The sequence below is a fragment of the Sturnira hondurensis genome, unplaced genomic scaffold (assembly GCF_014824575.4).
Source record: "Sturnira hondurensis isolate 20B ecotype Veracruz unplaced genomic scaffold, ASM1482457v3 Scaffold0020184, whole genome shotgun sequence".
Taxonomy (NCBI): domain Eukaryota; kingdom Metazoa; phylum Chordata; class Mammalia; order Chiroptera; family Phyllostomidae; genus Sturnira; species Sturnira hondurensis.
The window spans coordinates 2,572,704-2,591,628 of record NW_028092815.1 but is presented as its reverse complement, the minus strand read 5'-3'; the positions used below and the strand labels follow the sequence as shown (position 1 = coordinate 2,591,628).

The window sequence follows — 18,925 nt, the reverse complement described above, 5'->3', positions numbered from 1 at the left end:
CTTTGACACCCCCATGATGCCACCTCTCCCAGCCTCGGCTCCCTGATGATGAGATGCCCTTCAGCCTCCCAGTGCTAAATTTCCTGCATGGCTCTGGGGAGTGCTGATCTCGCTGAGGTTTCATGGGTCAGGAGCCTTCCTGAGGGCTCTGAGCAGAGGTGGTGGGCACAGTAGGTGCCCCAGCACATGCCACGTTGCCTTTCTCTCCGAGTTTCAATTTGTGACATCTGTACATCGAGGCGGTGCATGGGGCCCAGTCCGTCCTTCGCTGCCCTACAGTGTGTCAGGGCGGTGCTGTCGCCTGTGCTCTCTCCGTAGGAAGCAACGCCTGTGTGCCCCAGCCGTGCAGCCTGCTGTGCCTGCCCAGGGCCGACCAACACAGGAGCTGCCGGTGTCCGGAGGGCCTTTCCAGCATTGTCCTGCCCTCTGGTGACCTGAGGTGTGAGTGCCCTCGGGGCTATGAGCTGAGGAACAACACCTGTGTCAAAGAAGGTACATCCCTTTTCTTTTTGCCCACTGGCCTCCTCTCCTGTTTTTCTCTCCTCTCCTCTCCCAGGGCTCTCTGTTCCCTGATCTTTCTGAGTTCATGGAGAGTGCCCACGGGGAAAAAGGAAATCGCTGGGCACTCACACTCACCTGGTTCTGGTTCTAGGCCTGCAGCATTTCGGCTTTCATTCAGAATAGCCCTAAGCCGTTTACGTGAAAAGGATGGCTTGTGTTTTCAGTTTAATGTCAAGTGATACAGGCTTTGCTTAGAGGCTGCCTCCCTGGTCTGCTTCTACCACCTCCTCTCCTTGCCTGTCGTGCCCCACATCACAGCTCTACTGGGCTGGGAGCAGGAGCAGCTGTGCCTCCCCTCTGCCTGAAACACCCTGCACTCTGAGGCCAGTGTTAGAAAGAGCTTTGCGTCTATATTTCCAAGCTGTGACCAGTTGCCTATAGCAGCCACATCGTGCTCTTCCCCTGAAAAGCTGTTTAATCTTTTCTTTCCTGTCTGATTTATACCCTTGCTGTCAGCCTCATGCCTCATGCCTCTGTCAGTGGGGCGAGCCCTGGGAGGGGCCTTGCATGCAGAGCCCAGCTAGTGGCACAAGTTCCAGTCCTCCTCATGGTCCAGGCCACGCCTGCCCAGTGACCGTGACCTGCCTGCTCACCACAGCCCCCTGGTCGTGGGCAGTGGTACACCTGCCACCGCCTGAGAGTCTCCCTTAGAAATGTGAGCAGTGCCTTCCCTTTTAGACACAGGAAACTAACTGTCTTTCAGGCTCTGTACATCATTTTGATGTTATTTGGAAAGAAACAGACTTGACACTGAATTTCAAAAGAAGGGGAAAGGAAGCTTTTCTAGATTCCCCGTGAAAGGCCTTTGGTTTCCCAAACAGGAGGCCAGTCCTCACATGTTCTTGACCTTTACCAAGCAGGGCATTTCCTCTGCGTGAGCAGTTGTAGCTGCCTGTTTTTAAGAAGTCACAGGGCAGGAACAACACTGTGGGGTGTGTAAAGAAAGTCTCCATAGCCACTCGGTTGAGAAATTGAGTGTGGAAGAGCATACATAACTACCTGGGCACCAGTAGACAGCAACCACTGGGGTGGGACGCTGTGCCGGCGCAGCCGTGAAGAGTGTCTTGTGTGCTGAGGGCTTGCTGACACTGGCACGCGGAATGTCTACCCACTGGGCCAGCTGGCATCATTGCAACCACCTCTAAATGCAGTCCCGCTTGGCTCTTCCCCTTTGATTTTAACTGGGAGAGGGAAGGAGGGGCCTAGCGGAGCTCCATCCCCACCCCTGTGCAGCTGCAGCTGCCCTCTTCCTCTGTACCACCTCAGACACATTAATGGAGGAAGAGAAATGGCAGCTCAAGATAGACAGTCTTGTGGTCTGTCAGTGAGAGTAACGCTGGTTTCGCTTCCTCCCTGCCTGCCCCTGTCTCCAGAGAGCACCTGCCTCCGCAGCCAGTACCGCTGCAGCAACGGCAACTGCATCAGCAGCATCTGGCAGTGCGACTCGGACAACGACTGCGGGGACATGAGTGACGAGAGGAGCTGCCGTGAGTGCCCGGCCCGCCCTGTTTGCGAGTAAACAGTATTCACTGCTGCTCAGGAGGCCAGCCAGCTCCTGGGAGGGGGCGGCAGTTCAGGGCCAGGGTTTTCGGCCTTTTTCATCTCCTGGCACACACAGACTAATCACTAAAATTCTGTGGCACAGCAAAAATGATGTTTTTGGCCGCTCTGACAAAAATAGGTGTAGTTTTGATTCATTCATACTGAACGGCTGTTGTTGTGGGGGCTGTCGTCACTCTTTTATTTGACAGTCTTAAGGGAAAAGAGGTCTGTGCCCCTGAGTCAGTGATCAGGTACTGCAAATTCTGGAAATTTTTGCTGCGCGTCATTTGAAAATCGCTGGTCTCGGTGCTGGCTGGGCCCTCGTGCTTGGCGATGCCTGTTGGAGCTGATGGGTGTGTTCGGAGAACAGAGTAAACACATTTCCATCCCCAGCTGGATGTACATTACTATTTGAAAACAAACCCATGTCTATATTGGTTAACTACATCCTTGTAGGAGATTTGCAAATTAGCCTCACATGACTGGAAGGGAGTTTATATGGGTGTTGGCAGGCCGGGCTCTCACTGCGGCACTGCTGCTGTCATAAAGCTGGTGGCCTAGGCGGTGACCAGGGGCCAGTCTTTGATCTGTCAGTCCAGAGAGGGGAGCAGGTGTGGAGCTGTGCACCCCCACCTCCAGCCTGGAGGCCTGCCAGGCTTCACAGAGGCTGCTGTGCCTCAGGGGTGCGGCCTGGTTTGGTCCAGAGTGCGGGGACATCCACATGTCTGGCATGAGCGGCGGCTTGGGCCCTTGTGTTTCTCAGGCCTGCCTGCTGCAGCACATGACTCTGTCCCCAGGGTTTGGAGGCGCATGTGGCTCTTACTCAAGGTGGTTTTCAGTAGCTCCGATGGCCTGGGCCCTTTCAGTTGGTAGCACATTCAGCAGGGGTGTGTGGGACCCCCTTTGTTCCAGGCTCTGTACTGGGCCTTGGGATATACTGGTGAGCACAGTGGACCCAGAGTTTAAAGTCTGAAGGGGGAGCTGTAAAAGCAAGTAGCCATTTACACGAGAATGGTGAGTGCTGTGGCAGGGAATCCCAGGTCACCCAAGTCAGACTCGGGTCAGGCACCTGTGGAGGTGAGCCAAGCACAGGGGAAGGGACAAGATTCTTGGCAAGGAGCAGCAGTGAGAAAGCCCAGCAGTCGGACTGTGTCGGCCATTGAGAACCTAGTGGGATCACTGGGGCGGGGGGAGCTGAGTCAGGGCCCAGGGCCTGGAGCCACAAGGCCCTCTGGACTTTATCAGCAGCGCATTGGGAACTCTTGAACCTGACGTGACATGCTGAAGTGTTGCCTTGGAAGGATCAGCTGGAGGTGGAACAAATTGCAGGGGAGAAAGACCAGAGCCGCCAGAAATGGGAGGCCAGAAACCAGGCTTCTCTTTTCAGTGTTGCACCTTTGGACATCGAGAAGCTCATTTATGATCTCATGTTCTAAGCACAGAGGGAAGGGGGCCTCTGGAGGCGGAGTGCGGCCTGCCACCTGCGAGCCTGTGCAGGCCCCGATGCCCGTCCATGCAGACAGCCACTCTGCCTGTTGTGTCCTGCCTGTTCTGTCCTATTGGAGCCTTGAACCAGACCTTTCTTAAGAGTTTTCTGTGACTTCAATGGATACCTTTCATACCAAGGGGCAAGGGTTTCTCGAATAGCAGATTTGGGGAGCTAGCCTTTGTGTGTGTGCTTTATTTCTGAAAAATCGGCACTAACAAAACTCTCTCTACCTATCAGAAGGTCTGATATTTGTGGGGGAATAGCCAAAGCTCCTTAAAAATGTTCATAAAGGTTAACTGCTTCGGGACAGATTCTGAAAGGAGTTTATTACCTATCAGAGTGGGAGAGGAGATATTTCTTAGGATTTACACATTGCAAGAAAATTGTCCAGATGTGATTTGTCTTGGTGGTGGCAGAGAGCTATAAATATGCTGACCTCGTGTCCCATGGCTGGGGATTCTGGGCTGTGGTTTTTGCTAGGTGACAAGCCTGGGTCTTGTTGGGTCTGTGTTTTGAGAGAAAGACCTTCTCTGCATCTTCAGGGGCCGCTGCCCTCCCCACCAAGCTGTGACCTGGGCGTTGGGCCCCTGGGTTCCCATGTGGTTGGAGCTCCTCTGGGTGGAGCTAGCAGCTGCCTCTCACCCCCTCTTGCTTGGGTGTAAGTGTGCACTTGGATTGACCTTTCCAGGACCCTGAGACTTGTTTTCTGGCAATTTCATGTGGCTCAGGTTCAGACTCCACAGATGTGGCCGAGGTAAGGGGGTCAGGGGACCACAGGGGTTAACCCGGAGCCTGGGGACTGAGACTGTGGTACTTCTTGGTGCCTGTGTCTCCCTCCAAGGAGGCAGAGTGGGACTTCCCAGTCCTGTGGGGCATGGGGCAGGGATGGCACGGGGGTCACTGCTGTCTGGAAGGTCAAATGAGGCATGCTGTCCCCTGCCTGCGGTGAACATGAGGCCAGCAGCAGAGGGAGGTGAGGGCTGTGTTAGGAGCACGTCTCCCTCTTCAACAGCTGCCTGTGTTGGGCTGTCACGAGGCACCGGGGTTTTGATGGGAATCCCCTGCAGGCTGCCCACTTTGCACTTGTCTCCCGCCTCCCACCACGAGCTCAGCGACAGAGAAGAAATGGAGCACAAATGTGTGCTGCTCTGGCTCTCTGCCCCAGCACCCCAACCCAGCCCAGGGTCTGGCCATCTCCATGTGCCGGCCACACCTGCCACTCTGGAGAGCAGCCTTCCTCCCCAGAAACCTTCTCCTAGGTTCCTTTGCCTGGTTCCAGGGGGCAGGGCTTAGGCCTGGGCAGCCTCTGTAGAAGAGGGAGGACATCCCACTCTGTGCTCAGTCTGTCTGGGCTCATTGCATTTACAGCCCATTCAATGGATTCTGGTCCCAGACTTGATTTCTTATTTACCTTCATGGTAATGCCATGGGGGTGGGTATCATCTTCATGTAACAGAAGAGGGAGCAGAGGCTTGGAGTTGTTCGCAAGCTGCGGGTGCTGGAATTGAGATGTGTGCTGAGACTTTCTGTTGTCACTAAGTACTCTTGGCCACGCCACCTTTTCCGCCTTTTCAAGGAGGCTCTGGGAGGTCAAAGTGCATTGCTGGAGAAAGAGGCAGAGCCCGGCTTTGAAACTCGGCCTTGATGGGCTGCCGAGGTCAAGGTCTACTGCAGGAAACCTGCCTGCACACCACCTCTGACCTTTGTCATGGTGGGGGGGGCAGGGGGCAGGGGGCAGGCAGCTTCCTGTGGGAAGCTGGCCTTCCTAAAGGTGGTCCTCCAAGGTTAGGGTGTGTCTGTCACTTCAGGAAGACACCTCCCATCTGAGGGCATCTTAGGGGGTAGTGCAGCCTGTCAGTCTCTCCCCCAGTCAGACGCTGGCTTCTGCTTTTCCTAGCCCTGTTCCGACAACAAGCCGCCCATGGGAAGGCAGGCTCTCACTTCCCTGGGCTGCACATGTCAGGTTCTCGTGCCGTTTCTTCTTCATAAGCCTGGGTTTTGTGTCTGCTGCTACAATTAAACTGTGCTTCCTTCTCACGCTGAACTGGTTTTCCGGTGGGAAGTTGGTGTTTGGAGGAGTTAACTGTGGCTAGTGATTGTGCCCTCTCTCTCTCCATGTCAGCCACAACCGTCTGTGACCTGGATACACAGTTCCGCTGCCAGGAGTCAGGGACCTGTATCCCTCTCTCCTACAAGTGCGACCTTGAAGGTGACTGTGGAGACAACAGCGATGAAAGTCACTGTGGTAAGGGACCCGCTGCCCTGAGCCAAGCGTCTGATGGACCAAGGCCCAAAGAAGGTGGCTCCTTCTCTGAAACCACAGGCTCTGTCTCAAGGAGCCTGCTGTTCCTTTCGAATACTCTTTGGGCAGCTAGAGCTTGCTTCCCAACCTCCTTTTCGATCCTTCGTAGCCAGTGTAGAAAATGACAGTATTTGGAAAGTGTGCTGCATGGGCAAGGCTTCCCTTCCCTAGCGGCAGCCAGTAGTGAGTGTGGCTGGAAGCCATCCCCAGTGACCTCCCATTCCAGGTTCAGGTCTGCGTCCACTCCTGTGCCAAGCAGTCAGCGTGAAGGGTTCACAGGCATTCGTAACCATCAGGAGCTCAGGCGCCAGAGGGAAGTCTGGGTGGAGAACCGCTGTCCTCACGCCTCTGCCTGCTCCTCCTGTGCTCTCCCTGCAGAAGCGCACCAGTGCCGCAGCGACGAGTACAGCTGCAGCTCCGGGCTGTGCGTCCGCTCCTCCTGGGTGTGTGATGGGGACAACGACTGCAGGGACTGGTCTGATGAAGCCAACTGCACGGGTCAGTGTTCCTGGGCTCTCTGCCGAGCATGCACCTGTCTGTGGGCTGGTGGGCGCTGCGGCCTTTCCTGGTCGCAGAGTCCAGGCCCCGAGAAGTGGGCCTTAGGGCTCGGCCAGAGCCGTGCTGCTCAGAGAGCCACTCTGCGGTGAGTGGATGATGAGGGGCACACCTGCATCCTGCTCTGTCCCAGACAAGACTGGCTGTGGAGAAATGTTCACTGAACTGGACAGTGTCCTGAGTGATGGGCACATAGCTGATTTACATTGTAGCTCAGCTGCTTGTTGCTTCTGGACCAACAAGAAATGGCCCCCAGATGGGCCGCTTGTCTGCGGGCCAGGTGTTAAGTGGTCCTCGACGACCTCGGGTTTTGAAGCGGGGGTCAGAGGTTCCCCAGACAGGGAAGACTGAAGCTGTGCTTGTATGTCTGTGGAGTAGCATTCCATTACAAATGAATTTGGGAACAGCACGGGAGTGTCAGGGGAAGGCTTGGCCGTGGACCAGTGCGGTGAGGCTCTGGCTGTCTTGTGGGGTGACAGGCACCGCATGCAGATCACACAGTGTTTTATGACTAACTGACTGAGTCTCACATCTGTTATGTGGGGCAGAGCCCAAGGCTGAGGAACTTGTGGAGAGCTGAAGCAAATTTCACTGCTTAATGAGCAAATATTCTCTGCACCCTGCTCTGGAAATTGCCACTCAGTTCTGCTTAACCCCCTCCAGGGAAGGATGTGCGGGGGCTGGTTAGCCACCTCGTGGTGAGGGCAGGTCTGCCTTCCTGCCAGACCACTTGGCTCTGTTTCACAGTGCACTGGCCTCTCAGTTACAGTGCTGCTGTGCACTGTACACGGGTGCAGGTGAGACTGCCGTGTGCTGCACCCAGGGCGCCCAGCACTGCTGTGCCCACCTGGGCCTGCGCTGCCCTCGCATCCCATGACTGTTTTCTGACCACCGATTTGTGCTGCTTAATCTTTGCCCCTCTGGGGCTGTCACTCTGACCTCTAGACCCATGAGTCTCGCTTTATTTTTTTAATTTTGCATTTTAGATTCCAAATATAAGTGAAATCATATGGTGTTTCTCTTTCTCTGACTTTCTGGCTTTACTTAGCATAATACCCTCCATCTAGTTTCATCTGTGCTGCCACATTTTTTTGTTACTGAGTAATATTTCACTTTATATACATAAATCTCACAGCTTTTTAAAATTTTTATTTATTGTTAGCAGAAGGGAGGGAGAAAGAATGGGAGAGAAACATCGGTATGTGGTTGCCTCTCATGCGCCCCCTACTGGGGACCTGGCCCACAACCCAGGCATGTGCCCTGACTGGGAATTGAACTGCGACCCTTTCCTTTGCAGGCTGGCCCTCAGTCCACTGGGCCACACCAGCCAGGGCAGAGATAAGTGTTTTCTGAAGAGCTTTTGTGGGTTCCAAGTGCTGAAGTCTGTGGAGTACTGGGTCCTTGTGTAGATGGGTCTGTGTGCTGTGGGTGCGGCCGTGGGCTTCAGAGAGCTACACAGACCATGGCCAGCCAGCTGCTGCTTGTTGTGCAGGGGCTTGAAAACTTGGGTTCTTTGTATTCCCGCCTGCTGCAAAAATGGCCTCAAATACAGTTGGAATTGTAGAGAGTCGTGGAAACCAGTCTTCGCAACCCTTGGGCTGCTCGTGGTGAGCCATCTTGACCAAACGGGTGACTGCAGTTTGCACCCCAGCTCTGGCTTGTTTTGCTGCCTCCTGCTGAGCAGCCAGCTGTCACGTCCAGACCGTGAAACCAACAGCGAGTCCCTTTCTCGGTTGTCACTCTGTGCCTGGGAACAAGGCAGTCCTGGCTTTCATTCAGTTGTGGACACAAACCGCTCCTATTTCGGGGGAGGAGAGGAACCTGATGGAGAATGTGCTTAGTAGTGTTGGTTGGCTTTGAAGCAACTAGTATGCATCGGACCAAGTCTTTGACCAAGGCCTCGAGAAGGTTCTGAATGATTCCCAGGCGGCCTCAGCCTGGGTTTGTGGTAAGGCTGTTCACATGTGGCAGTGGCTCTATGCTTCCCTGCCTGCGGTGGTTTGGGTGACATGTGGCGCTTTTGCTGGTAGATGGCGCTGTTTGCTGTCCAGAAGGTCAGGCTGTTCTAGCTTCTGGGGCTTGCTTTGTGATTTTGGACAGATCTTTAATGCTGTTTGAATGTGAGGTTTTCCACATTTGAAATTGGTTAGTTTAATTAGAATGGGTAGTTTACTCATGGCCTTTCAGAGCTTGCAGGGGCCCTTAGATGTTGGTATGTCGATGAGGCCGAGCCCTGCGGACAGTGTCTGGACCAGGTCTGCAGCCCCGTCTCCTGAGCACCTGCTGTTGCCTCTCTATGGCTGCAGAGTCTGGGGTGGGAGGTGATGTTTGTGAGGAGGCCCGGTAGCACGGTAGCACGGCAGCCGTGGCAGCATGGCAGCACAGCAAGCAGAAGCAGCGCCTGCTTTGGACTTGGACGGCCCTGGTGCTGTTACATAATTACCTATGTGAATGTGGGCGAGTTGCCTGGTCTCTCCAAGCCTGTTTTTCAGCTGCAGAAGGGGAATATTGTTACCTTTGTTGTGGAAAGTAAGTGACTTTGTAACCTGTACGTCTCTGTTTATGCACCCTTTGTGAACCCCTTGAGACCCCAGCCTCGCCCCGTCTGGAGGGCCAGCTCCAGGACCCTGTGTTCTGGCGAGGAGAAACACATAAACTTAAGTGCCCACTGTGTCCCCTAGCACAGCTCAGCCGTTGGAGTAGCTCCTTGATGGTTGGGGGTCAGCGAGAAGGGGCGCCACTGACTGCTTCTCTGCTGTTCTGTGGGCAGCCATCTACCATACCTGTGAGGCTTCCAACTTCCAGTGCCACAATGGGCACTGCATCCCCCAGCGGTGGGCCTGCGACGGCGACATGGACTGCCAGGATGGCTCTGATGAGGATCCCACCAGCTGCGGTAAGCACAGGTGCTTCGGCCCCAGCCGGAGCTGCCCTCCCTGTTCTTGCATGCTACTGGGAGGGGGAGGCGGCTGGAAGACAATCGCGTCTGCCTGCCTGTGCACCCCCCTATCCCCGTTCTCTGCTCCCCCAGCCCTGTACAGCTCTGCAGCGTCCCACAGGACATGTGTAGGCTCCATTCTCAGGAAGGCAGTTGGCTCCTCTACTTTTCCGTGACAGCTGTGCAGGAAACAAATGCAGACCAGCTAGTGCACCCAGGGTGCCAAATGCAGCCATTGCCAGTGTTCTGCCAGCAACTCCCGTGCACACAGCAGGCTTTGCGACCAAGAGTTCCTGGTCATTGTCCTTACGGAAAACGGCTTACCGACCCAGAAGTTGAACCTTTTCATTGTAATTGGTTTAAAAACGAATTCCAAGGTAGTTAGTCACCTTCACAATAGAAGTTAACCTAAAAATACCTGACACAAAAACACAATATGCGGAATGCTTTTTTACACAAATATATACCAGGTTTCCTGTCCTTACCCCCTTGCTCTGTGTCTGTAGCAACAACCTCCTGTTTCTCCTCCGCTCTCAATACACATAGGACACTCCTGACACTTCTGGGCCACCAAGTGTGTGTTTTCCACACCAGGCAGTTGTGTAACACCAGCAGGGCACCCCTGGTGTAACTGCACCACTGTTTTCCTGGAGGCACCGCCAGCTCTTACAGGTTAGGCCTGAGTCCTAGGAGGCTCTCCCTCCCCCGCCTTGGGCGCCAGCCCCAGTCTGAGTGCACCTGCATCTCACACCGACCAGCTGTGAGTCTGGACTCCCACATGCCCTCCTGGGGTCGGGTCATTTGCTAAAATGGCTCACAGGCGTCAGAGGAACACTTAGGTTTTCCTGTTTATTGTAAGAGGCTGTGATAAAGGACAGAGATGAACACCCAGGCAGAAGAGGTGCAGCGGGCAGGGCTGGGGAAGGTGTGTGCCACTCGGAGACATGTCTGGGCACCACCCTCCGGCACCTCCCCCTGATCTGCAACCTGGAGGCTCTCTGACACCTGTGCTGCTGGGGTGTTTCATCTTCGTCACGTAGGCGTGACTGACTACTCACTCAGTCTCCATCCCTCTCTCCTTCCTGGGAGTTGCCAGGGCTGGAAGCGCCTGTGCCAGTCAGTCACCAGAGGCAGAGACCAGTGTATGTGTTTCCTGTTTTGCTCCACAGGGCCCAGGTTTCCGTGGAACTGCGGTCGCTGTCTCTGTGTTGTCACATACCACGGTCCTTCCCTGTCACAGTGTTAACGAAGATGGTTCCTCTCTCCGCGTTTGTCTGCCATTAGCAGTTTTCTGGCAGATGCATATTCACTTTATGTGACTATAACTCAGTTCACTCCATCATGCCTCATCATGCCCTGGGTGGGCATGCTGGTGGCTCTCGTTGACACTGTTAGTGCACAGCAAAACTCTTTGTGTCCTTGGAGACCAAAGCTCATTTTTTCTCTTGAGATGCAGGCATCCCTTGTTGCTGTTGGGGGTTGGTGCCAGGAAACCGTGTGGGAGCCACAACCTGAGACGCCCCAGGGCCCTGGTTGACCCCACAGCTGTGGACTCTGTGGCCCCACCCTCCTGCCCTTGTGGTTTACTGTCTGAGGTTGGCGGTGTCAGCTGGAGGGGGACCCACAGGCACAGAGGGCCCGTGCCTTCCTGGGGCACGTTCTTTAAGATGCAACTGCAGGGCCGTAGGTTCTGATTCTCATTAAGTGTTTCTGAATTTTATTTCCAAGTGATTACACTAAAAACATCTCCATTGGTAGTGTATTGTATGTTTCCTCAAGTCTCCCTTGGTGTTATGTCTTATCTTTTTAATTGCTTTCCCAAGTTTAATGAGTAGGCATTGTCTCATGTGGTTTTTAGCCCTTGCCACCTTTGCCTGTTGTTTGCTAAGCACTCTGGGCAGACTGCTGCAGCCTGGCCACCAGGCCCTGGCTGACTGCTCCTGGTTTCCATGCGAGGTCTCCAGCCGGTCACAGTGGCCCCGTAGGGAGCTGGAGGTCTGGAGGTTCGGACTTCCCCACTGGAAATGGGGGCTGGGGGGCGGGCAAGAAATAAGTGTAGCACTGAGGACCTTTGGTGAACTCAGGTGGGGCCTAGACCCCAGGGCCACGCTGGTTTGGGTGACCCCGTCCACTTCACTCAGTGCCTAGTTCCTCTCCAGGCGTGGTGCACAGAGTCCAGAAAACAGGCAGCCCTGCACTTGACCCCAAAGCTAAAAACTCTTTTTACCCTCAGTGACATTGTACTGTTTCTGTTTGATGTCTTTCAAATACATTCTTAGGAATGATCATTTTTTATAGGATTAAAACCCATTTCCTTGCCTTACCTGGCCCCCTGGTTGGTCCACGGGGGCTGTGTCTGCAGCAGCCACTCTGGCCTTCTGGACCAGCCACACGGCCTCGGGTCAGGCGGTGGTTCTCTGCCAGGGAGAAAGGGTGACCCAGAGGCACAAATTCTTTGCCAAGTGAGAAACCTGTTCTTAACATTTCTGGGACAGACTTTCTCCAAAAGGGCTTTGGCTTAGAATTCCTAAAGCATCAAGATGGTGAGTTATTTAAGAGAGCTTTAAAAGCCAGTGATCATAATCAGGATTTGTGTTTTTTCCCCATTCATTGAAGCTTTGCTTTTACTTTTAAAAGTATGTATATACACACACACACACACACACACACACACACACTTAAGTTTTTCTAGGGGGCAACATAACACGTTCACATGGTTCAAAATGGAAAAAAATATTAACGCCAGGGCCCCCACTAATGGACACACAGGTGGTTTCAGTCTCCCTCAGTATCATGGCGACAGACCTGCACGCACGTCCTTTCTCCGCTGTGCAGGCAGATTGTGTCTCTGTGGGTCTCACTGCTAGGTCTCACGCCACATGCTCATCACGTGCTGGCCACTGTAAACGGCCCTCCTCTTGGGTGCGGCCCCCAGCATGCACCGACTGACCGACCTACTGCATGGGGCACCAGTTCATTTCCTCCGCCGCTTGCCCATGGTCGCATTCCCTTTCAGAGAGGAAGTGCAATGGGTTCCGCTGCCCCAATGGCACCTGCATCCCCTCCAGCAAGCACTGCGATGGCCTTCGGGACTGTTCGGACAATTCTGATGAGCAGCGGTGCGGTGAGTCCCACCCTGCCCTGCCCCAGGGGCTCCCCACCGCAACGGCGCACCTTGTGGCCAGGCAGCTCATCTCCCGTGCACCTGCTCCCAGTGCATTTCTGACCCAGCTGGGCTGTGTCTGGGAGGAATGGAGCCTGTTGGACACGTGTTTGTTTCCAGTTCTCATCTCATAAACCTGAAGCGGGCGGTGGGCTGGCTGGTGGGAGGAGACCCAGAGGACCAGTGCCACAGCCATGCCATCCCATGGCCGTGTCTCTGTGTTTGCATCTTGGCATCTCGTGGTACAGGAGCACGGGGCCTGTTGGGTCCCTTTCACATGCACTCACCTCCTTCGACTGCACACATTTTCTTCACTCTCCATTGCCTCTTCAAGGCCCTGTGTGTGAACAGTCACACTGGGGACTGGGGCTTTGGTGTCCAAGCTGCAGGAGGCGGGGATACGATGGCGTCCGTGATACTGCTCCTTTGCGAAGGCCCCACCCCTGGCCTGTGTCAGACAGCTTGTCACGTGAGCAGTGATTCAGAGCGTGGGTTCTCGTGGCAGATGGCTGTGGGCTCCAGTCTCTGCTTCACCCTTGTCCCTGTGTGCTCCTGGCCAAGCCCCGTGTAATGCCCTCTCATTTCCTTCCTCCTCTGAGAGCAGGACAGTGATATCTCTCCTTGAGTTGTCCTGAGAATTCAGGGATGGGCTTTTCTGTCGGGTGCTTCTGGCCAGGGCCTGTCACGAAGCAAGTGCTCAGGAACGGGTAGCTTCCCCTGCTCCCAGGGGAGCCCTGCACCAGAGTGCCACTCCGAGTGCTCAGGGTCATCTCCCCGGCCCCCTTTCAGAGCCCCTGTGCACACGCTTCATGGACTTTGTGTGTAAGAACCGCCAGCAGTGCCTGTTCCAGTCCATGGTGTGCGATGGCATCGTGCAGTGCCGGGACGGCTCCGACGAGGACGCGGCGTTTGCAGGATGCTGTGAGTGGAGTGGGTGGGGTGGGTGGGGCGGTGGCGCCTCTGGTTCACAGGTTTCAGGTGCATGTCCAGTCGTGCATTTGCTGGGGCAGGTTTATGTCTCTTGCTTCAGAGGTATGCTCGTTAGTCATGTCTGCAGGGGAGACAGGGAAGGACCCAGGCCTTGGCTCCGGTGCCCCTGGTCTGACAGGCCTCCTTGTCCCTGCCACTCTGGGTGGGCTGCTGCCTTGCTCTGGTGGTCTTCACCCATACCTGGCAGCCTGGGTATTCACTCATCTTCCTGCCCATTGCCCCTTCTGGAATGTGTGCCCTGCTCTCTGTGGTAGCTGTGGTCCCGAAAGGGCCTCTCGTGGAGCAGCCTGGGCTTGGACCTGTCTGTTCCGGCTGCCGTAGCACAAAGGCCCACAGATGGGGCAGCTGGACCGACAGAAACACCTTGCCTCATAGCTTGGGGCTGGGGTTCCAAGGTCAAGGCATTGGCAGGTTTGCTCTCTCCTGGGGCCTGTGTCCTCTTAACTAGCCAGTGACCTCCTTCTCCCTATATCCTGGGCCTGTCTGTGTCCTAGCGCCCTTGTCTCTCAAGGACAGCGGCCACTGGGCTGACCGCTTCACCGGGATGACCTCACTGTGACCTCATAACCTTTCAAAGACCTTGTCTCCAGATGCAGCCACATTCTGAGACCCTGGGGGTTAGGCCTACAGTGGGTTGACTTTTGCTTCTAAGGGATTCTCGCACTAGACCTGGGGCATCTGGCCTTCTGGCATCTCTAGGCCACACTGGAAGAAGAGTTGCCTTGGGCCACATGTTAAATACATTGTGATATGTACCACACAAAAGTTTTAAAATGTTTTAAGTAAACTGAAGATTTTCTGCTGGGCTACATTCCCAGCTGCTCCCCCTGCCAGGCTGTCCCTGGGTGGGGCGCTTCAACTTTCCCTCCGGTCTCTGAGCAGCCCCACTACGTGGAGCTCTTCGGCGTGGCAGGAGCCGGGATTCACAGGTGCCCTTTTCTTGTCCAGCTCAAGACCCTGAGTTTCACAAGGCCTGTGACGAGTTCAATTTCCAGTGTCAGAACGGGGTGTGCGTCAGCCTGGTCTGGAAGTGTGATGGGATGGATGACTGTGGTGACGGCTCCGACGAGGCCCGCTGCGGTGAGTGTGCGGCTCCCCCTGGCCCTCGCTGCCCCTGCCCCAGCACAGCGGCCCCCCCCTGCACCTCCCTCTGCCCGCACCCCGGCAGCGTACCCTGCCGGTTTTTCTTCCCCAGTTGGGAAGGTCACATTCTCTATGAGGACTATGGTGGGTAAGGATTTAATGGTAATTATTTTGAAATCAGCGTCCCCTTCCTCTCCCAGAAGTTTTAGATGCCACAGTGTAATGGCATCATTGTCACCATTGGGTTGTCATCAGTAGTTAGGTTGTTCCTTTGGTCAGGTGTCCAAAGCTCAGGTATCCAGTCTGGGTCCAGGAAAACGGGCTTTGGCTGAGTGTGAGGACGAATTCTTGGTCACTTGCTGGACCTGCAGGCTGCCCTGGGATGGGGTGCAAGGGGCTGCATGCCTGCGAGGGCTTTATGTTCACCCTGGTGCAGGGCAGGGGACTGACAGTACGTTTGACCCCCCAGAAAACCCCACGGAAGCCCCAAACTGCTCCCGCTACTTCCAGTTCCAGTGTGAGAACGGCCACTGTGTCCCCAGCCGGTGGAAATGTGACAGAGAGAACGACTGTGGGGACTGGTCCGATGAGAAGGGCTGTGGAGGTAGGAGGTCCTGGGGTCTGCCCTCACCGAGACACTCTGCAGGCTGGCCCGTTCGATGGCTTTCTTTGGGGCTGGCTTCTCTGAGTACTGTCCCCCTGCTACTTGGAAAATTCACCAGCAGGCTTCGGTCATCCTAGGACCCTGTGTTCTGTGGTCTGCAGGGGGCAGCAGGGGCCCTGGGCCTGGCTGCTGCACGTGTGGATTGCAGAGCAGTGGCTCCTGCCAGTCCCTGGGGCTTGTTAGAGGTGCAGACTCTGCCCCCTCGCCCCCCGGCCTGCATCCTGAGTCGGAGGCCACACCAGAGGGGGTCCACACTGCTCCAAGAGAAACTGACTGACTGACCAACAAACAAACCGTCTATGACTTTGGTTCATCGTTCATCGTCAGCCCCTGGTCACTATCTGCTTGACCAGGGAGGGTTGGGGTAGGGAAGGGTTGCCAGCCACCATGCTCACAGGAAGAGCCACAGGTTCTGTGGTCCACAGGGGTGAGTTTGTTGTCATTGAATTGTTCCTATCGTCGATCATCTTGTCTTTCTCAGATCATTCCCTTGAACATTTCATACAGTGAGGGCTTGGTGATGATGGCCTCCTTTCACCTGACCTTATCTAAATCTAAGAAGCACTCCATGTGCCCTTCCATTCCAAAGGATAGCTTTGCCGAATAGAAACATCTCGAGTGAGATGGGTCCTGGCTTTTCATGGCTTATGAATACTTCTCTCCGGCCCTTTCTCTCCAGCAAGGTTTTTTTGGTGAAATCGGCCAATAAATAGCCTCATGAGACGTCCTCCATAGAAAGAGAGGAGGGACGCCTCAGGAGGGGTTCACCTCTGGAGAGGACATTGCCCCTTTTTTGTTTACTAAATCATTTGCTAAGCAGTCACTATGTAGAACATCGTGTGTGAGAACATCGTGTGTGAGACTTCTATGCAAGCAGAGCGACTGCTTACCTAGGCATAAGTGGAATACCATAAGTCATGAATGACACCACGGGACCTGTCAGAAATGCTGCTGGCAATGCTGGAAGTGCCCCCCCAAGAGGAAGCTTGTGACATGACAGGAAAATGTGGAGTTGCTGGCCCTGGCCTGGAGATAGAAGTATGCAGCGGCAGTTGTCCTTCATTCCAAAGTAATTGGATCCAGTGTGAGGATTACGAGAAAGAACAGGAAATCGGTGAAGTGATTGTAGCAGCTGTGTGGCAGGCATGGAAACCTGGCATTTTTGCAGAACACCTTTTCATCTTGGATGGAAGGTGCAGCTTTTGTGTGGGTGCAGGAATTCTACGGAAGAGCATACCTATGGACTCTGTCTATTGTGATTGAAAAGTGAAGTCTTTGGATGGCAAATTACAACAAAAGGGAGGTGAAGTATCTGAAACGGGAAGTTAATGCCTGGGAAGGACAGTTTGATCATTTGAGAAAGACATTGGCTTAAAGATATGGCAAAAGGAGAGACGCAGCTTCTGACGACTAAGAGGCAGCAGATGAGTCTTTGGAAACCATGAGAAAACTATGGAGGACAAAGGGTAACTCCTGGAACAGCTTTTACAAACCTGCAGGTGGAAGCGCCCCAGTCTGAAGGTGGAAAAATGCCAGAAAGAAAGGTTGTGAGTGGGAAGGTTGTTAGCAAGAAAGAGGATAGAGTGTCAGGGTGTGAGGTGAGAAAGGGTGGGACAGCTCTGCTGTTCTGTGCCAGTGAAGGTGTAGTTACGATCAAGACCGCCCTTGTCTCAAAAGCTGCTCACCCCCGAGCCTTGAAGGGGTGGTCACCACCAGCTGCCAGTCTTGTGGTTGTGTAAGGAAGACTTGACAGTGAGCTCCCTCTTTTTGGATTGGTTCCATCAATTCTTTGTCCCTGAAGTCTGGAAGTACATTGCCTTGGAGGGACTGCCTTTTGAAGTTCTTTTGATGTCAGACAGGGCCCCTGGCCACTCGGAACTGCCTTAGTTCGATGCCGAAAGCACCAAAGTGGTTTCCTCATCCTTGGATGTGACGTGTCCTGTCAGCCTCTGGATCGGTGGTCCTGAGGACCCGTGAGGTTCATCCTGCACAGCACTCTATGGAAAGGACTGGCAGCACCATGATAGAGAACCCAGGAAGGGAATGTGCCTTGCAGGTGTGGAAGAAGAACAGCCACCTTAGAAGATGCCGTCATTGTTCTAGGGGAAGCCATCGTGCTTGAAACAGTCAGTTCCTATGGAGTAAATTGCATTCAGACGTCGTGCGTGACTTCATGGGAACCTCAGGGGCCCGTCGCAGATATAGTGAAAGAGATTGTTAACATGGTACAAGCAGAGTGGAGGGTGAGGGGTCTTGAGGTGTGGGTCTTGGAGAAAGTCAAGAGCGAGTGGGTACCGCACCAGAAGAATTAACAGATGATGATGGTGATGAGAGTTTCCGCACAAGGGCTGCATGAGGAAGAGGGCAGCCGTGGAAGGACTGTGCCAGGACGTGTGTGGGCTTGGAGGGACCCTGGTTAGTTGAGACTGTTTCTGATTTGAGAACGCAGACATTTCCTATGGTCTGATGTTGCACCGACAGCAGATGGTGGATGAAGAATTGGTACTGTATGGCAACGTTGTTAGAGACATGGAAGAGCAAAGTGTCAAATGGAAATTAAATGTCTTTCTGTGAAGTTACACTGACTGTGCCTGCCTCCTCCACCTCTCCCGCTCCCCACCTACCTCCTCCACTAGCCGCAAAGCCAGCCCCTTCTCCATCTCCCCCTTTTTTTGTTTGTTAAATCATTTGAAGTTGTTAGGCCTGTGAAACCTACTATGTGCTGTTCTCGAATATGATCATGGGAAAATAACTTCCAAATACATTATAAAACACAAATAAGAATTAAAACAAGGAGGCATCCGAGGGCTGTCATAACCCAAACTCCTAAATTCAGTCAGTTGAAAAATGATACAAATGCATGGGAAAGACAAAAGTAACAGGTCTGGTTACATTTCAATTTTGGGAGAATTAGCACAGACTTCAGAAAGTTACTTTAAAGATATGCAGCAAGGGCTAGTATCTGAACTCAGGGTGAGAGTTTAGTAAGAGTAAATTAGAAAGCATCATTAAAATCAATAAACAACCACTGGGTCCAATGACCTGCATTCTCAGATTAAGTCCATCAAACCAGTGTTTGGAGTTCAGCATGGAGGGTCTGAAAAACCTCCTGCTTGGTTAAGTGTTGAATGTCCTTGCAGCATCAATTTTGTCCCTTTAAGTTGACAGAAAAAGTCCCTCTTAGGTGATGATGAATACCACTCCAGGAGTGTTCCACACAGCTTGGAGAAATCTGGATCAGGAGAGTCTAATGGGTCAAGTGTGTCGCTGTCAGGGAAGCCTTTTCTGTGATATGGCTTTTCTCTTCGCCAGCAGTTCCAAAGGTCACTCTGAAAAGCAAACACAAGCATACCCTCTTCCCCAAGTTAAGGGTTAAAATCTGAGGGCAAGTTGGCTTTGACTCTTCTGTCTTAAAATATATTACAATTTGGAGTAAAAAGCAACTCATTGTAATTTAGAAAGTTATAGTAAACATGGCCAATAAAATCAAATTTTGGGGGGAAGGACTCATGATGCAGGGAGGTGGCAGGTGGCACAGGCACCCTGACCCAGCGGAACAAGCACAGATGTGGGATGCCTGCCTGTGCCTCTCGCTTCTGTTTCGTCCTGCCTGAACCAGCCTGGGGGGGGAGGGGGGG

The 18,925-nt window shown here is 53.8% G+C and overlaps 1 protein-coding gene across 1 annotated transcript in view; it reads left to right on the top strand.

Annotated features, from left to right (window-relative positions):
• Positions 1-18,925, top strand: part of SORL1 (sortilin related receptor 1) — a 171,007-nt gene that overhangs the window by 110,260 nt on the left and 41,822 nt on the right. Inside the window, exons 22-30 of the mRNA XM_037029058.1 lie at positions 319-492; positions 1,935-2,048; positions 5,715-5,837; positions 6,273-6,392; positions 9,220-9,345; positions 12,404-12,511; positions 13,340-13,471; positions 14,489-14,620; positions 15,093-15,227. Coding sequence (XP_036884953.1) covers positions 319-492; positions 1,935-2,048; positions 5,715-5,837; positions 6,273-6,392; positions 9,220-9,345; positions 12,404-12,511; positions 13,340-13,471; positions 14,489-14,620; positions 15,093-15,227 — 1,164 coding nt within the window. The remainder of the gene's footprint in view (positions 1-318; positions 493-1,934; positions 2,049-5,714; positions 5,838-6,272; positions 6,393-9,219; positions 9,346-12,403; positions 12,512-13,339; positions 13,472-14,488; positions 14,621-15,092; positions 15,228-18,925) is intronic.